The 27,998-nt window shown below is 43.4% G+C and overlaps 1 protein-coding gene across 1 annotated transcript; it reads left to right on the top strand.

Annotated features, from left to right (window-relative positions):
• Positions 1–9,431: 9,431 nt before the first annotated feature.
• On the top strand, positions 9,432–27,895 carry MKRN1 (makorin ring finger protein 1). Its single transcript, XM_070424029.1, has 8 exons — positions 9,432–9,759; positions 16,449–16,577; positions 22,070–22,296; positions 22,733–22,959; positions 24,123–24,337; positions 25,080–25,190; positions 25,723–25,861; positions 26,220–27,895. The coding sequence occupies exons 1-8, from the start codon at positions 9,584–9,586 to the stop codon at positions 26,433–26,435; spliced, it is 1,440 nt and encodes a 479-aa protein (XP_070280130.1). The 5' UTR covers positions 9,432–9,583; the 3' UTR covers positions 26,436–27,895.
• Positions 27,896–27,998: the final 103 nt, after the last annotated feature.

The following is a 27,998-nucleotide window of genomic DNA, read 5'->3' as shown; positions in this document are numbered from 1 at the left end:
TTCAGGGCAGGACACCTTTCCAAGGCTTAGCAGAAGGCAGGGGTCTATCAGGCAGATCACCTCGCTAGTGTGGATCAGGAAGTTCCAGACTGATTGATTAAGTTCCTGGGAGAGGTTAGAACTGCAATTAGAGCAGGTATTTGTGGACCAAAAAAAAAAAAAAAAAAAAAAGCCACGTGCTAACCTGCCAAGCTCAGGGAAGGCCTGCATGGCAGTCTTGCAAACTTAAAGACCTAAAGTAACCACAAAGGAAGGTCTGAAATTGAAACTTTAACTAAAAGCAGTTATGGTGGGTAGTCATGTCCTAGGCCGGTGTTTTCCCTGACGAGGTCAATTTTTACCTTAACTGAGCCTATTGTCTTTTTGCATCTATGATAACCTACCCTTGAAATGTCTGGATAACTTGTAACTTCCCCTTTTCCGGACCCCTTGGGGCACAACCTAATGTGCCTGGGCGCCAGGACAGATACCACAAATTCCTTCACTGTTCTCATGTTAATTGTTGACTGTTGGCTATCCTGCACCCACCTAAGTAGGTGTCTATCATTTTACTTTTTATCCAATCCCAGAGGTTCCCCGCCCTTTCTCCCGCCTCTCTAGTCTATCACCAGTGGATTTCATGTAACCCACCTTTGTCCCCTCCTTTGATTGTAATGTATAAAAACAGATGAAAAGCTGCCATTCTCTGGAGCATTATCCTAATCCATTGAGATACTGCTTCCCGGCAATTGTCGACAATTTGGCTCAAATAAACTCACAAAAATTCTTTACAGGTTTGAATGTTTTTACGTTAACATATTAAATCTAGGTTTGGTATCATGGCCTTTCAGCATAAATGAAGCCTTTTTGGGCTCATAGTTTTCTGTTTAACGTGTGTGGACAAAAAAGCTCAGGAGAGGCCTGCATGGTGGCCTTACAAACTCAGAGACAGAAAGTAACCACAAAGGATGGTCTGAAATTGAAACTTTCTAACAAAAGGTGAGTCACGGCAGGCAGTCACGTCCTAGGCCTGTATCTTCCTTGGCAAAGGCCAATCTTTACCTTCCCGGTGTCTGTCCATTGTCTTTTTGCATCTAAGATAATATACCTTTGGAAGGTCAGAGTAATCCCCCTTCTTTCTAGACCCCTCAGGGCACAACCTCCCACCAGAATAGGAAACCAACCATAGAGCCCCTCGTTGTTATCTTGTTCTCCACATACCACCTCTAAGTGTTAACTGTCCTGTACCCATCCATGTAAAAGTGTTTGAGTCTCTGTTTTACTTTTTAACCCAATTCCAGAGATTTCCCCACTTTGTTTTCTCCTGCCTCCCTAGTCGCTCACCCAAGGATTTCATGTAACCCCCCTTAAGTCTTCCCTTTTGATTCTGATTTGTAAAACAAGTGGTAAAACTGCCATTGTCTGCAGCATTCTCTTAATCTGTTGAGATTTTGCTTCCTGGCAATTGTCATCAGTTTGGCTCAAATAAACTCCAAAAAAGTATCTACAGGTTTGGATACTTCTTACGTCGACACATGTTATATCTGGACAAGTTACAAAAGGATCACAAATTTAAATTTTTCTTAAACATATATTTTATTGATTTTTCACAGAGAGGAAGGGAGAGGGATAGAGAGTTAGAAACATTGATGAGAGAGAAACATCAATCAGCTGCCTCCCGCACACTCCCTACTGGGGATGTGCCCGCAACCAAGGTACATGCCCTTGACCAGATTCAAACCTGGGACTCTTCAGTCCACAGGCCGACACTCTATCCACTGAGCCAAACCGGTCAGGGCACAAATTTAAATTTAATAACTCAAACCATAAAATTACTAGGAAAAAGCCGTTGCTGATAGCTCAATTGGTTGGAGCACCCTGATACACTGAGTTTGTGGGTTTGATCTCTGGTTAGAGCACATACAAGAATCAACCAATGGAGAATTTGAGATCTTGCTTCCCAGGCTATGTCATCAGTTTGGCTCAAATAAACTCATGGGGAAAAAAAAGAATCAGCCAATGATCACATAAGTAAGTGGAACAACAAAGTGGAGAAGACACTTACAACTAAGATACTGAGAGGGTTAACTTTAAATGCAGGCAGATGGGGCAGGAGTCCAGTGGGAAGACAAAGGCAGGTGGAACATAGGAAGGGCAGACATGGCAGTCTGAGCAAGCCTAACACGAGAAACCAACCATGCTGAAAAAAATACAATGTTTTTGGATACAGAGCAGGAGGCATGGGAAACCACGAGAGAGCCTGCAGTAACAAGGTGTGCATAAACATAGAAACAGAGAAAGTTCAGGTCCATTGCTGGGCAAGAACAATGAGGGAATCAATCAGGTGTTGACACAGGTAGACATAGAGCAGGCTTATGGCAAACATATACCCCTGGACTACAAGGCTTGACGGGCAGCCCATTATTGGGTCTCCTTCCCTGTGCAGGGAGTCTGAATCTGCTTGTAATACATTTTCCACACTTTTGCTTAAATCTTCTAGCCTGGGGAACCCAGTCTTCGGCGTCTCGAGATATGACCCTGGAAAAACACCTTGGCTCACCGTTCCAGTTATCAATACAAAATCCAGAAACCACGGAATTAGACTGCCTTAAAAACCACATACAGGGAAGTAGGGTCCGGTGAGGTGGAGAAAGGTATACAGGGGGATAAATGGTGATGAAAGGAGACTTGACTTGGAGTGGTAAACAAACAATATAGTGTACATTGTGGAATTGTGCACCTGGTGTTGTAACATACCCCGCGAATCACAGAAGGACGCCTCAAGAAGTCGAGTTAAAGAGTCACATTTATTGTAATCCGGGACTATGAGGGGCCATTCCCCAAATCTCATAGTAATAAGATGGTCGAAAAACCAGACTTATATAGGCAAAAATCACAAAGGTATTGATTACATCCCAGGGTTTGGAATGAGGACCCTGGTTTGCACAAAGCAGTTACAGAAGCGAGACTGAGTCGATTAGTTATCTACAAAGATTAATTATAGTTTTGGGTCTTGGGACCACTGAATTGACAGAAACACATTATCTAGAGCCATCGAGGCAATTTAGAGTGATTGTGCTGTCCTGGTTTTGGGACCACTGAGTCAACTGGAATGCATTATCTGGAACCCTCAGGTCTTGGGATAATTGTGCTGTCCTGGTTCCCAGGTACAGAGGAATGTGCTTTCTAAAACCAGTAAGATAACAATCAATGAGATAGTCATTCAATCGAATGGGATGATTTATACAATTCAGAAAATTAAAATAACTTTTCTATTGTTAAACAAAGCAAATAAGTACAGAAGCCAAACAGCAAGGTTAAAGTTAAACTAAAGTTTCTACCTGAGATGAAAAACAAAACACATACACACACAAAATCAAAACAGCAACAACAAACTGAGGAACATATTTGCACTTCATGAGAAACAAAATAGTAATTTCCCTAAGCCCATATAAAAAAATTTTTTTTGTAATATATTTTTATTGATTTCAGAGAGATAGAAAATTTAATGATGAGAGAGAATCATTGATTGGCTGCCTCATGCACGTTCCCTACTGGGGATCGAATCTGCAATCTGGGCATGTGCCCTTGACTAGAATTGAATCTGGGACCCTTCAGTCCGCAGGCGGATGCTCTATTCACTGAGCCAAACCTGTTAGGGCGCCAAAACCATTTTTAACCTGCTGTTACCAAGGGCATTAGAGATCTTGCTCCCTTGCATATGTCATCAGTTTAGTTCAAATAAATTCTTATAAAAACAAACAAAGTGCTCCTACAAACTGATAAGAAAAAGACCAACAACATAATAGGAAAACGGATAAAGGCTATGCTATGAATAAGTAGAAAAGAAAATGAGGTGTCTCATAACCTGGTGAGGAGTTAGAAAAATGGTAACACATTGCTGGTGGGACTGTATTGGAATGACCTGTATGGAGGACGTTTTTATAAAATCTGTTCACATGACTAATGCCCATGCTCCCTGGCCCAGCAATTCCAGTTCTAGGAGTTTATCCTACAGATATAATCTCTCATGTGCAAAACATCATTGTAAAATGTTATTAAATGAAGCACTTTTTATTAGAACAAAAGACTGAAAACAAACCAATCGTCATATACTGTACATCATAATACATCCACACCCACATGATGGAGAACTATGCAACCCTAAAAAAGGAACGAAGATTTCCTTTAGGTTCTGACATGGGAAAAGCTCCAAAATATGTTGATTGTTAGGTGGGGACCGGGACAAGGTGTATAGCATGGGTCCTCAAACTATAGCCCGCGGGCCACATGCAAATACAAATATTGTATTTGTTCCCATTTTGTTTTTTTACTTTAAAATAAGATATGTGCAGTGTGCATAGGAATTTGTTCATAGTTTTTTTTAAAACTATAGTCCGGCCCTCCAACGTCTGAGGGACAGTGAACTGGCCCCCTGTTTAAAAAGTTTGAGGACCCCTGGTGTATAGTATGCCACTTGTTTAATTGAAAAGAGGAGAAAAGATACAAACATCTGTTTGAATATGCATTCAATATCTCTAGATGCTAGGCCTCTTACACTTCCTTGAATTTTGCAGCCCTCAGCACACCAGCTGAGTATGACCGTGTCCTATCTGTAATATTTCCTTTTAAATTAAAAACTCCCTGCCCGGCCGGTGAGGCCCGAGAACCAGGAGGTCAGGGTTTGATTCCCAGTCTAGGCACATGCCCAGGGTACTGAGCTCAGTCCCCAGTAGCGGGTGAACAGGAGGCAGCTGATCGATGATTCTCATCCATGATGTTTCTATCTCTCTTCTTCTCCCTTCCTCTCTCTGGAATCAATAACAAAATGTACTTAATACATAAATAAATAAATAAATGCTGCCTTAGGGCAAAGCCTGACTTCCAACATCCGCCAGGCAAGGAGCACTAGACAAGAAGCCGAGATTCCTCCCTGTCAAGTATGGCTCTAGTGGAGGGTTGTCAGATAAAATATCGGATGCCTCGCTGTATTAGCAGTTCAGACACACAATGAAAAGTTTGCAAGTATAAGTATATACTGAAAACCAATGTTATTTATCTGAAGTTTCAATGTAACTGGGCATTCTATATTTTTATTTGCTAAATCTGGCAACCCTATTTTAATATCATATAGTAACATCGGTGGAAACAATAGCAAATACTAACCCAGCGGTTACCAAGTCCAGCGACGGTCCTTTGAGTGTTACTGGTATGAACTCATTAAATACTTATAAGGAAGGTGTGCTCATTGGCCTTCTCCCACCAATGAGGAGACCGAGGCAGTAACATGTCACACAGCTCCTATGCTCAGGATTCCCAGTTTACCTAGATTTTCTGCTCAGGCCTGACTTTCATCTTCCTGTTCTCCTGACTGGTTCACTGCATCTTCCTTGTCAAGTGACACATTTTTGTTTTAACAAATAGGATCACTATTTGAAGCTAGTTCTCTTCAAAACTTTGAAGGCGATACCCACCATCCCCTTTCTTGTTAAGCCTCCTTTCTCTCTTTCTCTTGTCTCTGCTAAGTGTTTCAAAGCTAGTCTGACCCTAAGTCAGCAGAGGTGGAGAAAGGAAATGCTCCCCTGGGAGTGCCCCCCCCCCCCCCCCCCCCCGCCCCCAGCAAATGAGCGGCGACTCTGCACTGGGCATCCGAGAAGGCATTAGTAATCGGAGAAGGTTCTCAGCACCCTCACATCACACCATGCAGGTGGTCGCTACTCCAAGCACAATTAAGAATCTAGCTGTGTGGGTACAACTGGTACGCCAGAATCACTAGTAAATATTTCATGAATGAAAAACATGCATGGGTTGCTCTGATGCTGAACTTTACTCCCAGAAACCTAAAACAGAGATGAGTCTTTGTTTGGTTTTTTCCCTATAATACAAAACATCATTATTTCTGTTGGCATGGATGGTGAGCCAAGGCAAAGTAAAAATTCAAAACATCATAGAATTCTTTCATTCGTCGCCCATTTATTATTGAGCACATACTATATGCCAGTCACTGTTCTAGGGGCTTGGGATACATCTTGTGGATGCAAAAAAACATTCAAACCTGTAGAGAATTTTTATAAGATTTTATTGGGGGTAATCTGACAACAATCGCCAGGAAGCAAGATCTCAAATGCTCTAGAGAGAATAAAGGTTTTGCAGTTTATGAATTTGAAATTCAGGAGGGAACATAAGGGAGGTGGGAGAAAGTGAGTGGGGATTGGATTACAGATTTAACAAGATTGTGTGCTCTCTTGAGAGTGGTTACACCTTCCAGGGTATTATTTCTGGCATTTCAAAGGTGTGTTAACCCAGATGCACAAGAACAGTGGACAGGGCTGGCTGAACACCTTTCACTAAAGTAGCTGTAAGCCTGGGGCATGACTACCCACCATGCTCTGCCCAGTTAGATCACCCTTTGAGGTTACTTTCCATAGAATTGACTTTTTAGTCCACAATCTGAACAAAACAGGCAAAGATAACTGCCCTCAGAAAGCTTCTATTCTAGCTAGGAGAGCCAGACAAGAAATAAACATAATGAGCTAATTCTCTCGCGATATAGAAAGCAAATACTATGAAATAAAGAAAAAAATAGAGCAGACTTAGGAGGTTGAGAGTGAGGAAATAGGTTGCAATATTTTCAAAGGCAGTCAGAGGAGAAATTAAGATTTGAGAGTTTCTGGTTTGACTCAGTGGTGAGAGTGTTGGCCCACGGACTAAAGGGGCCTTCGGCTCTGGCCTGGTAGCTCAGTTGGTTAGAGCATCGTCCCTAGACACCAAAGTCGTGGGTTTGATGCCCGGTCAGGGCACATACAAGAATCAACCAATGAATGCATAAATGAGTGGAACAACAAATTAATGTTTCTCTCTCCCTCCCTCTTGTTAAAATAAATCAATACATAAAAATATTTTTAAAAAAAGATTTGAGATTTGGCAAAAGCTTGGAAGAGCTAGCCAAGGAACGACCTGGGTGTTGAGGCTCCCAGCAGAGGGAATGACTGAGGTAAAGACCCCATGACTGAACGGTGGGGTCAGCATGAGGCCGGAGTTGCTGGAGAGAAGCCCAAATGGGGCAGAATAGCGACGGGGTCTGAGAAGGGGAGAAGCCGCACCACACGGGACCTAATGGGGACTAACCATGATGGAAACTCCCCCTGCAGGTCCTGGAGCAGAGGACAGGCTGCAGGGTTGAACTAGAAGATCTAAAATTCAGAGCTCAGCTCAGCTGGGCCTGTGTGGGCTTGTGCAGTGGTGTGGCTGCTGCTGGACCCTCCAGCTAGATTCAGGGCAGAACAGAGTCTGCTTCCCCAAATCTCCACAGAGACTGCCCCACCCTCTCCTATGCCCCAGGCACGCCGGGCCCAGGAACAGCCCATTCCCGCCCCAGGCAAGCATGTAAATGAGGCTTTGTCCCCTTATAAGGGGCAGGTCACCACCCACTACCCCAGCCACCCTGCTCCGTCCTAGAATCCTTTAGTACCTTCCACGTGGCGCGGAGGATACCCACTTCGTCTGGCCTCCTTCCAAGACCAGCCTTGCAGGTAAGCTCCCTGAACAAACTGGTATCCTTGGAGTTGCCAGCCTCTTTGGTCTCTCAGCCCCGGGATTTACCTAGGAGCTTGGGGACGGCTTTGGGTGCGATCCTCCCTCCATTTTAGCACCACGTGGATTATTTCCCAAGTTCAGGCCCAGGTGTATCTTTGGGAATCGGATCTTTTGTGGTCTCTTGTCCTCACATGAGGGCTCCGAGCTGGGTGCCACTGTTCCTGATGAGGGCAACAGTAAAGAGACAAAAAGAACCCATAATCTTCAAGAAGATTTCCCTAGGATAGAATTGTTTTAGGTGTAAGTGACCCTTTTGCTTAACATAAGAGAAACTTTAAAGCGCTTGCTTTCCCCTTCCCCATTAAAAAAACAACCCAATTTATGACTTGACTAGTAATACCTCACAGATAGACTACCAGAAATACACCAGTTGTCCAACAAAGTTACATTTACGAACTTGCTGAGGCAGTGGAGGCCATGCAGGAGAGGGGTGGGGGGCCTCGTGGAAAGGGGAGTTGGGCATTGCTTTCGGGGTTGAAGCTCATGCTGGCTGATTCTGAGGGAAGATCAGGCCAGCTCTGCGTTGGGTGCTGTCCTGAGATGGGGCAGTTTAGGAACTGGGCGTCTGGACAATCTTTGGGAAGTGGGAGGGAGGAATGAAGTGGGTTTGGGGAAGTCACTCATGAAAAAGCTGCAATTACTCAAAAGGGACTGTTAGTCCTTCTGCAGCCGTTGGTGTGGCCTTGAGAGAAACATTGTTTTCTGTCCACTTTGTTACTGTCCTGGTTTCAGTTGGGTACATCATGGTCTGATTATCAGTGGGGTGGATTTTCACTCTCAAGGTAGAGACTAGAGAAAAGCAAATTTAAGGGCTTATGGAAACCTGTCTGTGGAAGCTCAGGATTTATTTTTATTTTTTTAGGATTATTATTTTTCTTTTTTAAATCTTTATTGTTGAAAGTATTACCTATGTCCCCCTTACTCCCCCATTGGCCCCCTCCGGCCCACCCGCCCCCGCCCCCGCCCCAGGCCCTCACCACCCTATTGTCTGTGTCCCTGGGCCATGCATATATGCATACAAGGTCTTTAGTTGATTACCCCACCCTCCCCTGCCTTCCCTCTGAGATTCCAAACTCTGTTCCATGCTTCCGTGTCTCTGGATCCACTCTGTTCATCAGTTGTTAAGCTCAGGACTTAATATGCAGCTTCGTTTTAAATATAAATTAGAAGCTGGGATATTTTGGACACCTTTTGTTCATTATCTATTAAGTATTAACTGCGTCGTGAAGCCCAGTGATCAGGGTTTTACACGGCCTCATTTAATTTTCGCAACCACCTTTGGGGGAGGTATTGTAAAAATATTTGTTTAAACTTATTTTTAGAGATCAAGCAGGAGCACTAAGAGGTAAGTTAACCTGCTCAAAGACACCTTGCTAGGAATAGGAGTTACTGTGTTTATTACTAGGCTCCAGGCACTAAGCTCAGTGGTCCCCACGCTTGTTTTATAATCCTCACAGCAACCTTATAAGGTAGCGCCTATTACTATCCCCTTTGAGAGATGGGACAACTGCGGCTCAGAGAAAATGGGTATCTTTCTAGCCCAAATTCCTACAGCTAGTAATTGGAAGAGCCAGTAAGTGGGAAAGTGAATTTAAGCAGATCTCAAATCCCCGCTCCCTCATCGCCACTCCACGGAACCGGCCTCTGCTAGGAAGTACTCCCCCGGGCCAGCCTCTGGAAATTTGGACTTCGGTTCCCGAAGTGGAGCCTGGGGGCAGTAGGGGGTGGGGCCCACCTGGCGGAGCCCTGGCCCCGCCCCCTTTGGGCGGGGCGGCCCGGTCCACCAATCAGAGGGCGCGGGGGGCGGGCCGCGGGCGCTCCGGCTCGGGCCCGCAGTTGGAGCGGCGAGAGCGCTCGGAGACGCGACGCGGTGCCCAGGGGAGCGAGCCAGCGCCTCAATCTCCTTCCTCTCCCTTCCCGTCGCCTCGCCGCCTTCTCCTCCCCGCAGCCGGACCGGAACTATGTGATCCGGAAGTTCCGGTGCCATTGCTGTGTGGGATAAACAGTAATGGCGGAGGCTGCAGCTCCCGGAACAACAGCCAAACCATCAGGAGCAGGAGCGGCAGCGGCGGCGGTGGCAGCGGCCTCCCCCACCCCCATCCCCACAGCCACCTCCCCGTCCGCGGGGGCGGGGGGCGGGGGAGGCGGCGGCGGCGGCGGCTGGACGAAACAGGTCACCTGCAGGTGAGACGTTGCGCGGCCCGGCGCCGGTGCTGGGAGGGGGCCGGTGCCGCGGAGGAAGGGCGGGCGGAGGAGCGGGGCGGCCGGCGTCCGGCCGTCCCCGCGGTCGCCGCCGCCTCCCCGCCCGCGCGGCGTCAACCCCCGCCCGCCGCCCTCCCTGCGCCCGGCCGTGCGGCGCGGCGCGCGGAGGGAGAGGTGGGGTGACTCCTCCCTCCTTTCATTGTCGCCGGTCCCCACCCGCTGCCGCGGGCTCCGCAGGTGCGGGGAGGGAGAGCTGCGGGTCGGGAGCGCCGCCGCGGGTCCCGGCGAGGTGGCCCGGCTGCCGGGGGCCGCCGCCGTGTCATCGGATTGTAACGTCTGCTCGCGTCCCCGCCCCGCCCCGCCCGGAGAAGTAGCTTTTGTTATTTCTTTGTATGTTTATCGAGGCTGGCGGTTCTGAGCTTTGTCTGGGAACCGTGTGCCGGGCCGGGTCGGCACCCTCCGCCCTGAGTTTGACGAGCTGCCGTTCCCCTCCCCGGGCGGAATGTTTCTCTTTTTGAAATCCACGCCTCTCTCCGTTGCAGGGAGTCAGAGACCTCCTGCAGCCCGGAGGAGAGGGTTTGTTTTGGCTTGGTATGTCAGAGGAAAAAGTCTTTTTTCCCCCTTTTAAGTGGTTAGTGGATGGCTCTTATAGGAACGTGTATACGCATGTTAAAAACTGTCAAGCTGTCATATATCTATATATATATGTGTGTGTGTGTGTGTATATATATATGTATATATATATATACACATATATATATATATGAAGGTGAAAGCATTTAGTTGGATGTTATGCTTGGGCTTTAAAAATGTGATCAGTAGGAGCAGAAGCTTTCATTTGCAAAAATCCATCCGAAATGCCTGTTTCATCTGTGTGAGATAATTAAGACGCAAAGATATTCCTAATATACAGAACTCACTGTTCTAGCATTAACAGCGAGATTGAGGCCCTGCCAGTCTTTAACATGATGCAGTTAAGGCATAGATGATAAGCTTAATTGCCTTTACTTTGAGTAACAGGACGGGGGAAGCATAAAGGCTGTTTTAGGTAGACCCTAAGAAAGGAATTAAGTGCGGTATCCCCCAAATGGTCATTTAAGAATTCCCATCCATGTAACTACGTGCTGCAGTTGCTTGATATGTTCTGGTTGAGTCTTGAGAAAAATTAAAGTGCTAGTGTAACTTTATATTCCTGAATTTTCCAGCCATTCGCCTTTGCAGCCCCACTCTACATTCATACAATGAACTTAATCTCCCTTGAAGATGTGACCTCTTTAAGGACTCCATCCAGTGCCTCCATTTCCCTCGCCATCTCCAACCTAAATAGGCTCGGAAACCTCTCAACCAGCCTGACATACTTAGCCTGCAGGTGGTCCTGCTGTGTCTGTAGCCTGAGCCCAACCTGACATCTCTGCACAGAATTCACTGTCACTTCCTGTACTTCACTTTCCCCGCTGTTAGGTGCTTTTTCCTTTTCTGGTTCTCTTTTTCTAGTTCCTCACCAGTAACATCAGAATTCAGAACACAGCTTACCAACTGATTGTTGTTCTTTGCCTGCATTTAGGATCTTTGAGTTAATGAAATAGCCTGGATTGTTCCCAGACCAGTGGTGGTTCTTTGCCCATGAACCAATTGATTTATGTATTAAAGAAATTTACATACCTGAGTAATCTAGTATTTGGGGGGGGAAAACACTACACAGGCTTAGATGTGCAGGGTTTTGTTTTTTATTTTTACATAAACCTGTCAATAGCTTGCTAGACAGTTATCTGAAAAAATGTGCAGATTAGTTGATATGTCTTGGTTAACATTGTTTTCAGTTATTTTAGGTACCAACATGATCTATTTAAAAAAACAAACACTTGATTGAACAGAGGAGTATCATGATATCTTTATTTATTCTAGACTTGAGCTCTGAAAGCAGGGCTATTTCTTCATCCTATTTGTAGGTACCTGGCATATTCAGTAACTACTTGAATTGATGTTGATAAATCCACACCTACAATTATCCACTTCAGTACAGACTAGTAATGTTCCTCTGCTTTCATTAAAAAACAAAACAAGAAAACACCATTTGTGAATTAGCAAAGACAAAGGACTTAAATGGGACATATGTATATGTCTTTCTGGGACTACCTCATTCAGTTATTCAGTGAATAAGCATTAGCGCCTACATGAGAGTGTGCTAGATGTTAAAGGGAATGCAGAAATGCACTGTATTATGAATACACTTGATCTTAGCCAAAAGCCCAAGAAGTGATAACACTGTATTATAAATAGTTTCAGTGTATTTGATAGCTAAAACTTCTTTGAGTCCAAGATGTGTTCTAGTGTTTGTGTCCATTACCCCCTCATTCCTAGGATTTTGGCTTTCTTCACCTAGAGTATAATACTCTTAGAAGTTAGTACTTGTTTGGAGGATGGATATTTGTTTTTAATTGCTCAGAATCTCTCCAAATTCTATCTTGTGTTTTATTTCTGCAGCTTAAGAAAATCCTAGGTATCTCTTTCTCAAGGAACTGTATTATGCTGCCCCCACCAGGCCGTTTTCCATCTTTTATTGGAGAAATATGAAATAGAAATGCTGTCACTTCTTAGTTTCCTTGAGCGTATGGGGGTTCAAAAATTAGTAAAGAAACATTGTAACTTGCAATTTGTAGTTGTAAGTGTGGTTAGTATAGTTTAAAAATGAAGGAAAAATTTCAGAAGGTCTTTAAGTGCTCTGATATCTGTAGGTGAAATTCATTGCTTACAACTCTGGGTTTGAAGGGACGGTATTTGAAGTCCTCCAGCCTAGGGAGATTTAATTTGCTACTGTCACTATGATTCACCACAGCCCCCAGCTCTCTTCTACAGGGGCATCAGCCGAATTTGAATGGTGTCTTTTAGGAAACAAACCTATTATGTGTACGGGTACCGAGGAGGTAAAAGCAGAATAAAGCATGGTTCTTAACCACCAGGAATTTACAAGCCAGTTTGAGAAATAGGGTACATTAAAATATCAAAGTGAGAAATGTAATAGCAGATTAAGTGATTAAATCTTAATTAATGATCTGTAATTTTCTATAAATTCCCAAAGAGATTGTTAGATTGTTACGATGCTAGAGGAACTGTGAGCAGGCTAATATATCTTGATCATGCTTAGGCTTCCAAGAGGTAGGTCAGGAGATTCTCGTCAGTGGTATGTCTTTATTACCCGACAATGTCTGCTTGGAGCCACAGAATCTTCCAGGTGGAAGGAACTGCAGAAATCTATGGCTCAGAAATCTTCACCTCAGGGAGGGGCAAGCTCAGCCTAGGCAGGGGCATCAGGTGGATTTTAATGGTGTCATTTTTATTGGTTTGGTTTTGGCGAGAAATTCTTGGGAGTGGGTTGCCTTTTTTTGTTATCTGTTATAACTTACACTATCATGCCAGTTGCTTAGACTTACACAGAGATAGGTTGGCAAGAAGGGATTTCACTGTGAGAAATGTCTATAATTCTGGGTATACCAACAGTGTTAGTACCACTGCAAGGCAAAGGGCAAGAACCTAAAACCCAGACCACACATACCAAGTAAATGTGAAATAATGCTTAGTACGTATCTGGCCCTGACTAACTAGGGCTTGTATTCTAGTGTTTCTGTTGATTCTGCAGTATCAGGTGACTTGGTGCCTGCTTGAATTCCTCCAGTGATGCTCATTATGGACCTCAGGAACTTCTATTGCTGGCGGTTCTATTTCTCAATCCAATCTATTTGTTGACTTATTTTTTACTCTTTTATTTTGAATTCTAGAAAAATTTCCACCCATTATGGATATCAAAAAGTACTATTGGTGTAGGTGTTGCAAAACTGTGAAGGTAGGGTGTCATGCTGAACATTAAGATGCAGGTATTAGGGAGTTGAGGTCCTTGAAGCCACTGATTGAGGAAACAAGGTTCAGTAAGGTCAGCAGCCGTCAGGTAGTGATACCTGGATGACTTAATTTGACATAAAGAAGAGCATCATAAACCGAAGTGCAACAATGCACTGAACAAGACCATGGCAGAATAGGGTTTAAGAACAAACCTGAAATTCCAAGTATTGTGCCTGAGATTTAGGAGCTACTGCCCACCTTTATCTCTAGGTAGATGTTTTATCAAGCCTTAAAAACACAGGCATCTCTGACATCAGATTGACCCCAAATAAATAGTGAGGGTATAGGCACTCTTGTCTTATTTAGAATGTAAGAACAAGTGTTCCCACTGGGGATGGGACAGAAAGCAATTGTATTCAAACAGTGACACTGTTTCTAATGAATAACCTATTTTCAACTGTGGATACTTTTATAGAAACTCAAAAGCATGACTACTCCATAGTAGTGATTACAATGTAGTTATTTACTTGCGTAGTAGTTTTGTTAAGTTTTAATCACTTCACTTAATGCAGTCAAAAGTTATCTATTGGACCCAGCCAGTATGGCTCAGTGGTTGAATGTCAACCTATGAACCAGAAGGTCATGGTTTGATTCCCGATGAGGGCACATCCCCAGGTTGCAGGCAAGATCCCCAGTGTGAGGTGTGCAGGAGCAGCTGATCAATGACTCTCATCACTGATGCTCCTGTCTCTCCCTCTCCCTTCCTGTCTGAAATCAGTAAAAATATATTTAAAAAAATTATCTGTTGCTACAGTGTAGCTCAAATTTGGGTGATATGGCTCTCAAACAGCTTTAAAGGTTACACAAAGTAGTCCTGTAGCTGAGAGAAAGTTCAAACCCAAGTTTGATTAGGTTAAGCATATTTTTTTTTTTTTGCTGGGGTAGGTTAAGTGTAATTTGACCTACCATTTAAAAAAATATATATATATTTTATTGATTTTTTTTACAGAGAGGAAGGGAGAGGGATAGAGAGTTAGAAATATCGATGAAAGAGAAACATCGATCAGCTGCCTCCTGCACACCCCCTACTGGGGATGTGCCTACAACGAAGGTACATGCCCTTGACCGGAATCGAACCCGGGACCCTTCAGTCCACAGGCCAACGCTCTATCCACTGAGCCAAACCGGATAGGGCACCTACCATGTTTTTTGTTACTGGAGGCCGGGTGCACGAAATTCGTGCACTGAAGTGGGGTGGGGTGGTGGTGTTCCTCAGCCTGGCCTGTGCCCTCTCGCAGCCGGTGAGCCCTTGCTCCTACCACTACTGCTGCACTGAGCCCAGCTTCTGGCTGAGCAGCGGCTTCTGGCTGAGCAGCGGCTTCTGGCTGAGCAGCGCTCTCCCTGTGGGAGCGCACTGACCACCAGGAGGCAGCTCCTGCGTTGAGCGTCTGCCCCCTGGTGGTCAGTGCACATCAGATTGGTCTGGCGTTCCGCCATAATGGTCGCTTAGGCTTTTATATAGATGGATTTGCAGTCCTAGGGCATTTAAGGATCTTAACAACTTTCCACCAGAGTGGTATTCTTTCTTTCCATGTTATCTGCTGTGAAGATCTGCTTGCAGGAAATTGCTGAATAACCTTCCACGTTTTAATTGGGGACAGCCTTAGGTAAATGTGAATTTATTTTCTGTGTATCATTCCAAATTAGTGGGCAAAGTGGAATGTGCTTACTGATATTCTACCTACACCCAGGAAATAGGCACTTTTTCCTTTACTCTGTACCAGTGGCAAGGCGCATATTTGGGGAGGTGTAGCCTGCCAAAACTAAATCTTCATAACCCTGCTCAAGAGAAAGACTAAAAGAAGAAAAACTAATCCTAATAAGTCAGTGATGGGATGATGGGGTTGGTGTGTTTTTTGGTTCTACTCACTTTTCAGGATTAAAATGAAACCCTTATTGCTTCCCTGATCCACAGAGTCATTTAGAGAAATACAGGTTGCTGCTTGTCTTAGCCCCCTCTTACCCCAGTTATAGATTAGAAGGTCTGAGATAAAGTCTCAAAATGTGCATTTCTAGCAAATCCCCAGGTGCTGTTGGTGATGCTGGTCCGATCCACTTAGCAACTGCTGAGTCCTGCTCTGACACTGAGGGAAACTGCTAGTTCAGTACACGGGCACTCCTCTAAGGCACAGGGAGATCGTTCTGCTAATCGAGGACATACAATGATTTCCCTTCCCTACCTTTGCAGCAAATTTTGCTTGTATTGTTACATGTGGCTTTTCAATAATTAAAATAGTTTCTTGGAGTGAAACAAGCAGTAGTCTGACCTGGTCCAGTCTTCATTGTTTCTTGCTTTTTTATTTTTTCCTCCATCACCATTTATTCCTCTGTACCCTCTTCCACCTCCACCCATCCCCCCTCCCCAATCACCACTGTTTCTTGCTTTTAATCTTAGATATTTATTTATTTATTAATTAGCAGATAGAACTGCCATTATGGCTAAAGTTAGTGAAAAACAAGAATGTACCCATTAGGATTATAACTAGAGAACAGGTGTCAGACTTAACCTAGAAAGATAAGATCGACAACATCGAAGTTTAAATTTAAACTTTGTGTCTATAGGCAGCCTCCTGTGGTGCCTTAGTGGATAACTTTATGGTCGTAGTCTAGTTCTACTTTCTTTGTGCATTTTACATGTTTTGTGTAGAATATAATCATGGGTATAGGATTAGTATACAGTACTAGTGTATTGCTGGTGGAAAATATTGGTCATGAATTCTTTGAGTATTGGCTCCATCTCGTTTAATCCAGCTGTGTGGTTCCCTGTCTCACAGGTATTTCATGCACGGGGTTTGTAAGGAAGGAGATAACTGTCGCTACTCGCATGACCTCGCTGACAGTCCATACGGTGTGCTGTGCAAGTATTTCCAGCGAGGGTACTGCATTTACGGAGACCGCTGCAGGTAAGAATTTGTTCACCAATCAGTTGTGTTCAGTGGTGGATTTGGAAAAATTAATAAAGTTCATAATCCCAATAGCTTTATAATTTCTAGGGTTAAAATAATGCTTTGAAAAGGACTTCTTATGAATGTTAGTGCAGTGACAAATCTCTCACTTGGAAGGAATATTAATACATTTTAAAAAATGAATTTGTAATACAATTCTAAGTTTAATTAATGCCCAAGGAGCAACTTCTGCAAACCTAGGGATAGGGAGTGGTGAAGGTATGTTTGTGTGTGACATTTCCTTTTTAAACCAAGAATGAGATGCATATTGGACCAAGCAGGACTGCTTTCGATTCTCTATGGTGAGAACTGGTTTCAGTCTCACAGGCATTGGAAAAGTGTATTAGGTTGCTAGTAATGAGGGTTTGTCATTCCAACCAAACTTCCCTAAACCTGTCCCCATCCCAGTTCCCAAGAATAATTATAAGTTAAGATTTAGGGAAAGTGCTTCAAGAATATCTCTAGTATCTAATTCAGAATGTTAGGGAACCAAGAGGGATTAATTAAGTAATTTCTGTTTGTTGAATTGGCACCATAATCCTGTTAAGTTGCAATTCAATAATGGTGGGTTCTGCTTCAGAATTGAGTAGAGCTTTCTTTATATTCCCATTTCAGAAAATATCTAGGTGTATGAATATGTTATTTATTGATGCTACACAGATTATCCCAGAATTTAGCAGATGAAAAACAATATCAGTTTCTGGGGGTCTGGAATGTGAAGGTGGTTTCCCTGGGTGGTTCTAGCCCAGACTCTCAGATTTATAGTCAAGATTTGGTGCAGGGCTGTCATAATCTGAAGTCTTGGGGGGCTGGAGGATCACCTTTCCGATGACTGCTAACGGGAGACTAGTTTTCACCACAGGAACCTTTTCTTAGGGCTCCTGTGGTGCCCTCCCGCTTGGCTGCTGGCTTTCCCAGAGCGGTGGTGCAAGAGAGCGCCAGGACACGGCCACAATGGCTTTATGACCTCGTCTCAGAAGCCCTCACTGTTGCTTCCACTATGTTCTGTTTATTACAAGCAAGTCACTAAGTCCAGCCCGTGTTCAGGAGGAGGTTGGGCTCCACCTTTTGAAGGGCGGAGTATGGTAAGACAGATTGGCAATGTCATAGCTAATTTGAGTGTTTCAATTAGATAAGAATTGTGTCAACTGTTGGGTTCAAATGCTTAGAGTTCAAAAGACTAAGACGTTAATGTTAGGTCATCACATATGTTTTATTAGGAAATCTAGCAAGAATAGAGAAAAAAAGGTCCTTTTCACGTGACTGTAGGAGCTTAGAAGTAGAACTCCTGATGTCTGAGAGTAGCAGTCAATAATTTGCTTTAATTTTTTTCATTGCAATATTACTGGAAAGGAAAAAGTGGCACAGTGATACTCTCCTCAGAAAATCCCAGTATGTCCTTAAGTTTTCTTTATAATAAGGCTACAACTTCCTCTCTGGGGAATGATGCTGTTTTGAACTGGATGTAGAGCACTTATGATAAAGTGAAAGGAGTTATGGAAACCTATGTACTGGGGTTCTGCCTGAAAGGGGAGTTGGGTGATATCATTGGGACAGGCTGATGAGAGGGTGATTATTACAAGCTGGATTATAGACAGGCAAGGAGGGAATCCTAGGGAGGGTCTGGTTCCATGACTGCTTGTTTTTTGTTAAAATTATGCTTAGGGACTTAAATCTACTTTTCACTTTTACTCTCTAGGGATCTTTTTATACAACTTCACCAATGCCCAGGGTTTTAAAATAATTTAACTCCTCATCCAGGGGATAGTTTATAGTGAAAGATAGTATTCTAGTTCCAGCAGTTCAGAAGTGGTACCACATCAGTGTTTCATAGTGGTGGTGCTGTTATCTAGTGAGGCCAGGTCATCATTGCTCAGGCCTGTTGTGTACATTGTAGGACAGCCGGCATCCTTCGTCCCCACCAAATAAATCCATTAAAACTCCCAGTCATTGTTCCTGAACACACCCCCTGGAGAAAGAGGCAGTATTGCCTTGGTTGACAACTGCTTTGGAGGGGTTTTGCCCTCTGGACCTATTAAATCTCATACATTAAAATCTTTACAGGCAGACATCAAACTGTGGAGTGAGTGGGAGTAGCGAGTTGCAAGCCAATCTAGAGAAAAGTCTCTCTTGCTTAGAACTAGGGGAAACGTTGATAAAATGTCCTTAGGTAGAAATGGATTGTATGTATCAGAGTTTTTGCAGAAGGTGAAAGAAAAGCTCATATTTGTTTCAGTGTTAGCTTAGCTTTAATTCATCACTTAACACTGTGACTAAAAAGATCAGTGGTTCTGTGATAATCGATGAAATAATAACTATAACAAAACTACTCTCACAGACTGTGAATCTAATAGATGTGAGAATCCTCTTAAGCAGGGGTTGGCAGACTCGCTCCACAGGGCTAGAGAAGAAATATTTCTGGCTCTGCAGGCCATAAGGGTCTCTTGTAGCACAAAAGCAGCCATGGATAGTACATATAAGCTGATATATTAGATAGGACTAGAGTGAAACTTTGAGATACTGAAATTTGAATTTAATATAATCTTGTGTGCCATCAAATGATATTTTTTTCAACCACTTAAAGATGTTGTGACCATTGTTAGCGCTGGTTGGATTTGGCCTGAGGGCCTACTTGGCCATCTCTGCTCTTAAGGAGGTCCATAGTTCACCAAACCACTTTTTAAATTACATTTATTGTGGTGACATTGGTTAATAACAAGTTTCAGGGGTACACTCTTTATAATACATCCTCTGTAAATTATACTGTGTACTCAATACCAGTCTAGTCTCCTCCATCACCTTATAGTTGACCCTTGAAACTTTTTGGTAAACGTCTTTCAGAATTGTAAGTCTTGGCTTTTACTCTTTTTTTCTTTGTCTTTACAAATCTTTACTCGGAAACACATTTTATATAGATCTACACTACACTAAGGGAATAACTTTGCCTAAATAGGCAGACTTGAGAACATATTTTTGTTGTTGTTGTTTAGAACATATGTTTTTTAATGTCTTAGTCTAAATTTAAATACTGTATTTTCTCCTCAATGTAATCCCTTAGAATAAAGTTGTTTTTGTTTGATATACATTTCTTTTCCTGAGGAACTCTTAATTTAAAAGGTTAATGTTCAAAATAAATTTTCATTTAATAGTAGGGACCTCGTTTTATTCACATTTGACTCCTCAGTAGATGGTACTGTTCTTGACGTATGGTGCATGGCTATAACCAGGTGTTGATAAAAAAAAGTAACCCAGTATATTTCTCAAATTTTTAGTCTGTTTTTTTTTTTCCTTTTTAGTCTGTTCTTAAAACATTCTTCTCTATACCCATAGAAAATTGTAGAATATTTGAAAGCAAGAAAATTTTTGTACAGATGTGAACTTTCTAGGAAATATTCTGTGCTTTGAAAAAGTTAGCATAGTTTGTTGATTCATTGATAAATTTGCCTTAAAACCAAAATGCGATTCTTTCAAAAGTTATAATATTTGCAATTTGATAATCTATTAAGTGTATAATGACTTTTGAGTCATTTACCCTGAAATCCTTAAAATGAATATGGTAAAGGAGAAAGAACTAAAATATGGGAGTCATATCAATATATATATATTGATTTCAGAGAAAAAGGGAGAGAGAGATAGAAACATCAGTGATGAGAGAATCATTGATCGGCTGCCTCCTGCACGCCCCTTACTGGGGATCAAGCCTGCAACCTGGGCAGTGCCCTGACCAGGAATCAAACTATGATCTTGTGGTTCATAGGTTGATGCTCACTGAGCAAAACTGGTTGGGCTATGCATCTTTTTTTATTAAAAATGTCAAATTTGATTTTAGAGAAAGAGAAGCTGATTTGATGTTTTATGTATTTATGCCTTTATTGGTAGATTCTTGTATGTGTCCTGGCTGGAGATGGAACCCCCCACAACCTTGGTGTATCGGGATGGCACTCTAACCAACTGAGCTACCTGGCCAGGGCTATTCCTGGATATTGTCATTTAATTCCCAAAGCCCTGAAACCTTTCTCTCTGGAGGGGGCATTTAAAATAAATAAAATGTTTTTTCTGCTATCCCCTTTCAAGTCAGGGAATTAATTTGAAAAGTGAGGATTTGGGGCTAGATTTCCAAGATTTCCTGTGGTTTTAAAGCTAAATCAGAGCAGTGCTTCTGATGTGAAAATGTGCTATGTATAGCTCTGGAACACTTGAAAAAGTGCCTACTGCACGGGCCAAGGAACTGAGTTCTAAATTTCATTTAAGAGTAAGTAGCTAGCCCGAACTGGTTTGGCTCAGTGGATAGAGCGTCGGCCTGCGGACCGAAGGGTCCCAGGCTCAATTCCGGTCAAGGGCATGTACCTTGGTTGCAGGCACATCCCCACTAGGGGTTGTGCAGGAGGCAGCTGACCGATGTTTCTCTCTCATCGATGTTTCTAACTCTATATCCCTCTCCTTTCCTCTCTAAAAAAATCGATAAAAAATATTTTAAAAAAAAAAGAATAAGTAGCTAGTCCAGGCTGGTTTGGCTCAGTGGATAGAGCATCGGCCTGCAGACCAAAGGGTCATGGGTTCGATTCCGGTTAAGGCCACATACCTCGGTTGCAGGTTCCTCCCTGGCTGGGGCCCTGGTTGGGGCATGTGCAGGAGGCAACCCATCGATCTGTTTCTCTCACATCAATGTTTCTGTCTCTCCCTCTCTCTTCCACTCTCTAAAAATCAATGGGAAAATATCCTCAGGTGAGGATTACCAAAAATAAAATAAAATAAATACTAAAAAAAGGGGGGGGGAATAAGTAGCTAGATTTGGCCAATTGTTGCCATTTTGTGAAAAGCAGCTTACGATTTACATGAGACCTAGCATACCACTTATTTGACTATTTCATCGTCTACGTCACCTCTAAAATGATGAAAGAATACTTCCTTCACGCTTTTTGAGGAGGCAGTAAGATGATAAAAGCATATTCATGATAGTTCCTTCCTCTCAGTGCTCAGTTTGCATGATTCCAGGCTATGGAATAAAATGCATTGGCTTTTGTAGCTGGTAGCAGGAAACTCAAAATGATTTGTACTACAAAGCAAAGTAGGAATATGAAGGTAGCAGTTTGGATTTTAGTAATGGGAACATTTAAATTTATTTTTTGGTAAAATGTGTCCATATTTCCACTTGTTGAATTTGAGTGTCGGCCTTGCTTTGATGAATCAGTCTGTTTTGGCCACACAGTCCAACGTTGTCTGTCCCTTGTCTGTGACCTTGTTCCGCAAGTGTGGTCTCTGAGCCAGCAATGTGAGCATCACGTGGGTGCAGAATAGGTGTCTGCCTTCGAACAATTTCCCAGATGATTCATGTGCACAGCAGTTTACAAAGAACCCAAGGACGGATCAGGGAATAGATATCCTATCTAGAGGGTTCTGCTTAAACTGCGACTACTGACTTTTAATTAATTAATTATTTATTTTTTTAGATACGAACATAGCAAACCATTGAAACAGGAAGAAGCAACTGCTACAGATCTAACTGCAAAACCATCCCTTGCTGCTTCCTCAAGTCTCTCACCAGTAGTTGGACCGATTGTTGAAATGAATACGGGCGAGGCTGAGTCAAATTCAAACTTTGCAACTGTAGGAGCAGGTTCAGAAGACTGGGTGAATGCCATTGAGTTTGTTCCTGGGCAGCCCTACTGTGGCCGTAGTGAGTATTTTGAGGAATAAAAACAAGTCAGAGGGCTAGATAGTAGTGCATCAATTAACTGAGTTTTCACAACCTTCTGGTTGCCAGTCTTCACATGCAGCCTAATTGTAATAGTCTAAATGAGTTACCTGAAACTGACAGATGGAGTGAAAGAAACTCAATGAATCCCAATAGTATTGAATTTAGAATGTTGAAAAACTGAAGCCTCCCTTTATCAGTACAGTTGCACAAGAGATACATAAAGAGCTCCCCACCCCCCTTTTACCAGCCTAATCTCGGAAATACCAGCATTAGAAAAAAAAACTCATTTCTTCCAAGAGTAAGAAAATCAGTTCAGTAAACTGTTGTGGCGTTCAATGGAAGTTCTTTTCAGTTAGGCTCTCGGTTTATCTGCCTGATCCATGTTGGACCTTTACCACTCTCCTAAACCTTTCAGCTGCCCCTTCTTGCACTGAAGCACCCCTGCAGGGCTCAGTGACCAAGGAAGAGCCAGAGAAGGAGCCAACGGCCGTGGACACGAAGAAGCAGCTCTGTCCCTATGCAGCGGTGGGAGAGTGCCGCTACGGGGAGAACTGCGTGTATCTCCACGGAGACTCCTGTGACATGTGCGGGCTGCAGGTCCTACACCCAGTGGACGCAGCCCAGAGATCACAGCACATAAAAGTAAGTTTTTAGGATGACATAATGTTAATAGGTATGGGGACTATTTTTCTTTTCACAGCATTGCCTGTTTGTTTGGTTCATTTCAGAGAGACTTTTGGTGAATTGAAATATTGGTCAGTAGGGATATTTTCCTTCTTGGGCTATTTGAATGCTTTATCAAGAAATAAGGCCCTTGCCAAAACCGGTTTGGCTCAGTGGATAGAGCGTCTGCCTGCGGACTCAAGGGTCCCGGGTTCGATTCCGGTCAAGGGCATGTACCTGGGTTGTGGGCACATCCCCAGTGGGAGATGTGCAGGAGGCAGCTGGTCGATGTTTCTCTCTCATCGATGTTTCTAACTCTCTATCTCTCTCCCTTCCTCTCTGTAAAAAATCAATAAAATATATTAAAAAAAAAAAAAAAGAAAAAGAAATAAGGCCCTCACACTAAGATTTTTTCTCTAGAGAGAGAAAGGCGAGGGAGAGAGAATATGAACCATTGATGTGAAAGGGAACATCAGGCTGCCTCCTGCATGTCGTCCCATTCCCGTCCCCGTCCCCGTCCCCACCCCCACCCCACCCCCCAACTGGGGATGGAGATGGCAACCTGGGTGTGTGCCCTGACTGGGTATCAAACTGGTGACCTCTCCATGCACAGAATAACAGTCCATCCTACTGAGCCACACTGGCCAGGGCTAATTGTACACTTTAAATGAGTGAATTACCTGGTATGTGAAATATATCTCAGTAAAGCTGTTTTTTATGTGCAAATTATGTGCCTGGCACATAATTGCCACCTAATAAATGTTAGTTTCATTCACCCTGTTTTCTGACAGATTATAAATTAGGGCCTTAATCCCAATTGCATTTTCCATCTAGAAATGAGAAAGTCAATAAACTTAGCATGCAAACGGTCTTTAATGAAGATAACAGGGGTTGGCCTGCAGGATTGAGAAAATTGTATAATTTTTCAGTTCCTGAAGTTAAGTCCTTATTGTGTGACTTGTGGTAATGTCAAGTCCCAAAATGTCAGTGTACCTGTACTTGTGAACGAACAAAGCTGCTGTCGGATTGGGAACACTAACTCTTCAGCAGACTCTGGTTCTCTGAACACGAGTCATTAACTGTCCGGTGAAGTCTTGCATTGTCCAGTGACTTGATTGCACTTCTCTCTCCACTTTTTCCAGTCTTGCATTGAGGCCCATGAGAAGGACATGGAGCTCTCGTTTGCCATCCAGCGCAGTAAGGACAAAGTGTGTGGGATCTGCATGGAGGTGGTCTACGAGAAAGCCAACCCTAGTGAGCGCCGCTTCGGGATCCTCTCCAACTGCAACCACACCTACTGTCTCAAGTGTATTCGCAAGTGGAGGAGTGCTAAGCAATTTGAGAGCAAGATCATAAAGTGAGACTCCTCCCCAACCTTCGTTTGTGCTTTCTATTTTGGGGAAGAATTTAGTGTCTTGTGCCAACTTTCAAGCAGATGGACCGCATTTAAATGCATGCATTTTACCTTGAAATGGGGGTATTCTTTGAATTGGGGTTTCTTGTTTGTATTTCAGCTAGCTTGTAGGTTAGTTGGTATATTTACTTTTATTTGAATGAGGAAACCCTATGTAACAGTCAGTAGAAGCTTTTTCTGAGGAGATTGTTTAACGGATTAGCCCCTTTAGGCTCAGTGAACAAGCTTACCTAGCTCTGAATGTATGTTTCCTGACGTTTTACATTTGCCACTTTCCTATTTCATCCATTAAGCTAGCCAATAATCCACCATCCTTTAAAGATTGTTCTCATAACTGAACAAAAACAACATAACTTAAACAGAGCAAAGTTACAAAAAATAAATTTATTTAAACGAAAGAAAAAGGAGTCTGTGTGAAATGTCTTCTTTTGTTGCTTATTTTAACCTAAGTTCTATTTTTTTTTTTTTAAATGAACTGGCTAGCCAGTAAGCTGAATTTATAAAGGAGCTTGTCTTGCCTCAAAGGAAATGGTCAGTTGTGTGACAATGTTGGGAGCCCTTTCAGGAGATGCCCACTGACTTGGAGTTTAAGTCTGTAAATCTGGAGGTGACGCACCAGGGTGTGTCCTTGAAGAGTGGGCCTGTAAAGGGGAATTTGCACTGCAGCCTGTTCATTGTTTCCCAGGTCCTGCCCAGAATGCCGAATCACATCTAACTTTGTCATTCCAAGTGAGTACTGGGTGGAGGAGAAAGAAGAGAAGCAGAAACTCATTCAGAAATACAAGGAGGCAATGAGGTATGAGCACTGCAGCCTTTTCTTCAGTCAAGATCCCAGCGGAGCTTGGGTTCACTTTGAAAAGAACAGGCTGCGTTATATACTCCTACCTCCTTCCTACCCTTCCTTTTACTTCCCAGGACAGTTTATTTTGTCATCCCCAGTAACACCCATTACGTGTCTTGCCATAGCGCAGTCCTTAGGGTGTGTGCCAAGGGACCATGTTACAATGAAGTCTGTGCTTTTGTAACTAAAGCCCCATGACTAGGGCCCCATCTTTCTCAATCCATGTTATACTTGTCCTATGCTCTTGGGGTGGTGGGGTGCTTTCTAGAAGGTTTTCTCTCTGCTGGATCTGCCATGGTAGAGCTGTTAGATTCCAGTTAGACTTGGACAGAGTATCTGTTTCTAGCTAGTGTTTCATGCATTAGCACACACACCTTTAAACTGACATACCGGTTCTATCCCTATCTGTTTAGAGAAATCCTGGATGCTAGTTGCATACAGACCTGAAATCCACTGTGAATAAGGGTTGCGATATTTTCCTTTCCAGCAACAAGGCGTGCAGGTATTTTGATGAAGGACGTGGGAGCTGCCCATTTGGAGGGAACTGTTTTTACAAGCATGCGTACCCTGATGGCCGTAGAGAGGAGCCACAGAGACAGAAAGTGGGAACATCAAGCAGATACCGGGTAATTCTCACTTTTTTTAAAGAAGGGAAAATCCCACCATCTCAGTGAGTCCTGCACAGATTGGGGTAGGGGAAGGAGAAAGTTAACACTCAGGTCTGGGAGCGAAACTAGAGTATTAAAGCAGGAAACCAACCTCAGGAGACTGGGAGGGGCATGAGAGGAAGAGCTAGAACGCTTAAAACTCTAGTTTAAACCTGTGCATCATGTAGCCAGCGGGGAGGAATTGGTAAAATGGAACCCTAAACGAGAAGTCGGGTTCGCCATGCCCTCTGGTGTGCTGGACGTTTTGCCTTAGAAAGGAGAGAATAGAAGATACCACTCGACAGTGCCACCCCTATCATGGCCTTGTTTTTTACAGGCCCAACGAAGGAACCACTTCTGGGAGCTCATTGAGGAAAGAGAGAACAGCAACCCCTTTGACGATGAAGAAGAGGTTGTCACCTTTGAGCTGGGCGAGATGTTGCTTATGCTTTTGGCTGCAGGTGGGGACGACGACGACGAGCTGACAGACTCTGAAGACGAGTGGGACTTGTTTCACGATGAGCTGGAAGACTTTTATGACTTGGACCTATAGCAGCTTTGCGTGGCGTGGGAACTGGTCTGCTGAGCCCAGACAGTGGCTGTCCCCTGTGGTGGTGTGGCAGTGCCCGTGTCTCCTAGGCAGGCCTAGCAACTCCAGGTGCTGTCGTAATACTTCGTACCCAGGGCCTGTCTTCTTACTCCCTCACCTTTCCCCAAGGAGTATGTTGTTTCCTCTGGTTAAAAAGTTACAAAAATAAACCTTAAAGTTAGTTTTTTGTAACACGAGCTTAACTGTCAGACAGTTAGTGTAGGTTTGTTGCGTCATCTGTTTTCAACCAGATTCACACAGTTGGAGGGTGTTCATGGACGTGCTGCACTCATTGTAAGGACCCAGGTTCAAAAGCCACAGCCTTGGCCCTACTTGGGGGTCCAAGAAGAGGTGATGGGTGAAGGATCTGAACTGTAGCAAGTGGCCTGTGCTACAGACCTAGAGGCGGATACTTGAGGTTTCTGCTAAAATCTGCACATCTGTGTTTTTATATGTTCCCTACCCCACAATCCCTACCCTGTGCACTTGTTCTGTGGTTTTGGTCTCTTGATAATTGCACACAAGTAATGACTACTGGATAACCATAACCAGGTGCGAATGTGTGGAGATTTTTACTGTTCAGTATGACAGGAAGATTCTAAAAGAATGATTTACTGGCATAAAAGAAATGCAGAATTGAGGTTGACTCCCAAGAGCTGGTAGACTTGGCATGTGTGAGTGCGAGTGTGTGGTCAGCCTCGCATCCCTGCCTCGGTGCAGTGTTCTTAGCCTTAGTGGAAAACCTTGGCTTAGTGGTTCAGCCTCATGTGGTGACTAGATCTTACAGGACAAAGCAGTATGTTGGTAGCCGTTACTAGAGCAGTGCTAGCTTTGTCTATATGAATAAATGGGCTTAGCCATAGAGGGTAAACTATCTGGTTATCCCATATCTTAACACAAAACGGGGTTGTGGATACACAGTTGTATTTAATGCTTAATGATCTCTTACCCTCTCCAGTTCAGGCACCTTTTGGCAAATCTTTGTCCTCGCTTGAGGGGTTTTGTTGTGAGGTTTTTGTGTTTTTGTGGGTATGTGCCTCATTTCATCCCTGTACTTTGCAGGTAGACAGATGTGATTCAAAACTGTGTTCTAAGGTGTTTCTTGTAGTGGAGTCATTGGTTTGCAGTAATAAGTTATGCTTTCCCACTCAAGGGGGGTGGGGTTGGGTTGGTAATTCACAAGACAAGCTAAATTGTTAGAATTCCTTGATTGAAAAATTTAGCTTGAATTTTGTTGCTGTTTCCTGAAAATAACTTGGAGATGCTCCTAAGTTGTCCCATCGACTGCTTTTGATTCCTTGGATCCCACCCATTCTTTCACTTTAAGAAAAACAAGTCATTGTTACAGAGGTCTCTGTATTTTACAGCTGCCCTTTTGTAAGAAGCACTTTCCCAAATAAAACAATAAAAAACCCTAAGTTGTCTTTCTGTCTCGTGTAATGAGCTGGTTGAAATACTGTTTTTCTTTCACTGACTCTTTGATCAGTTCATCGGTGAGTCAAATTTCTGTGGATACAGTGACATCTT

Source organism: Myotis yumanensis, unplaced genomic scaffold, assembly GCF_028538775.1.
Source record: "Myotis yumanensis isolate MYYU_CA2020_CCGP unplaced genomic scaffold, mMyoYum1.0.hap1 SCAF_9, whole genome shotgun sequence".
Taxonomy (NCBI): domain Eukaryota; kingdom Metazoa; phylum Chordata; class Mammalia; order Chiroptera; family Vespertilionidae; genus Myotis; species Myotis yumanensis.
This window is presented reverse-complemented; position numbering and strand designations above follow the sequence as displayed.

Coding starts and splice junctions, on each gene's coding strand:
- MKRN1 (XM_070424029.1), top strand. CDS start 9,584: ATGGCGGAGGCTGCAGCTCCCGGAACAACAGCCAAACCATCAGGAGCA. Junction 9,760..16,448: donor ACGAAACAGGTCACCTGCAG/GTGAGACGTTGC, acceptor CCTGTCTCACAG/GTATTTCATGCACGGGGTTT. Junction 22,297..22,732: donor GCAGCCCTACTGTGGCCGTA/GTGAGTATTTTG, acceptor TAAACCTTTCAG/CTGCCCCTTCTTGCACTGAA.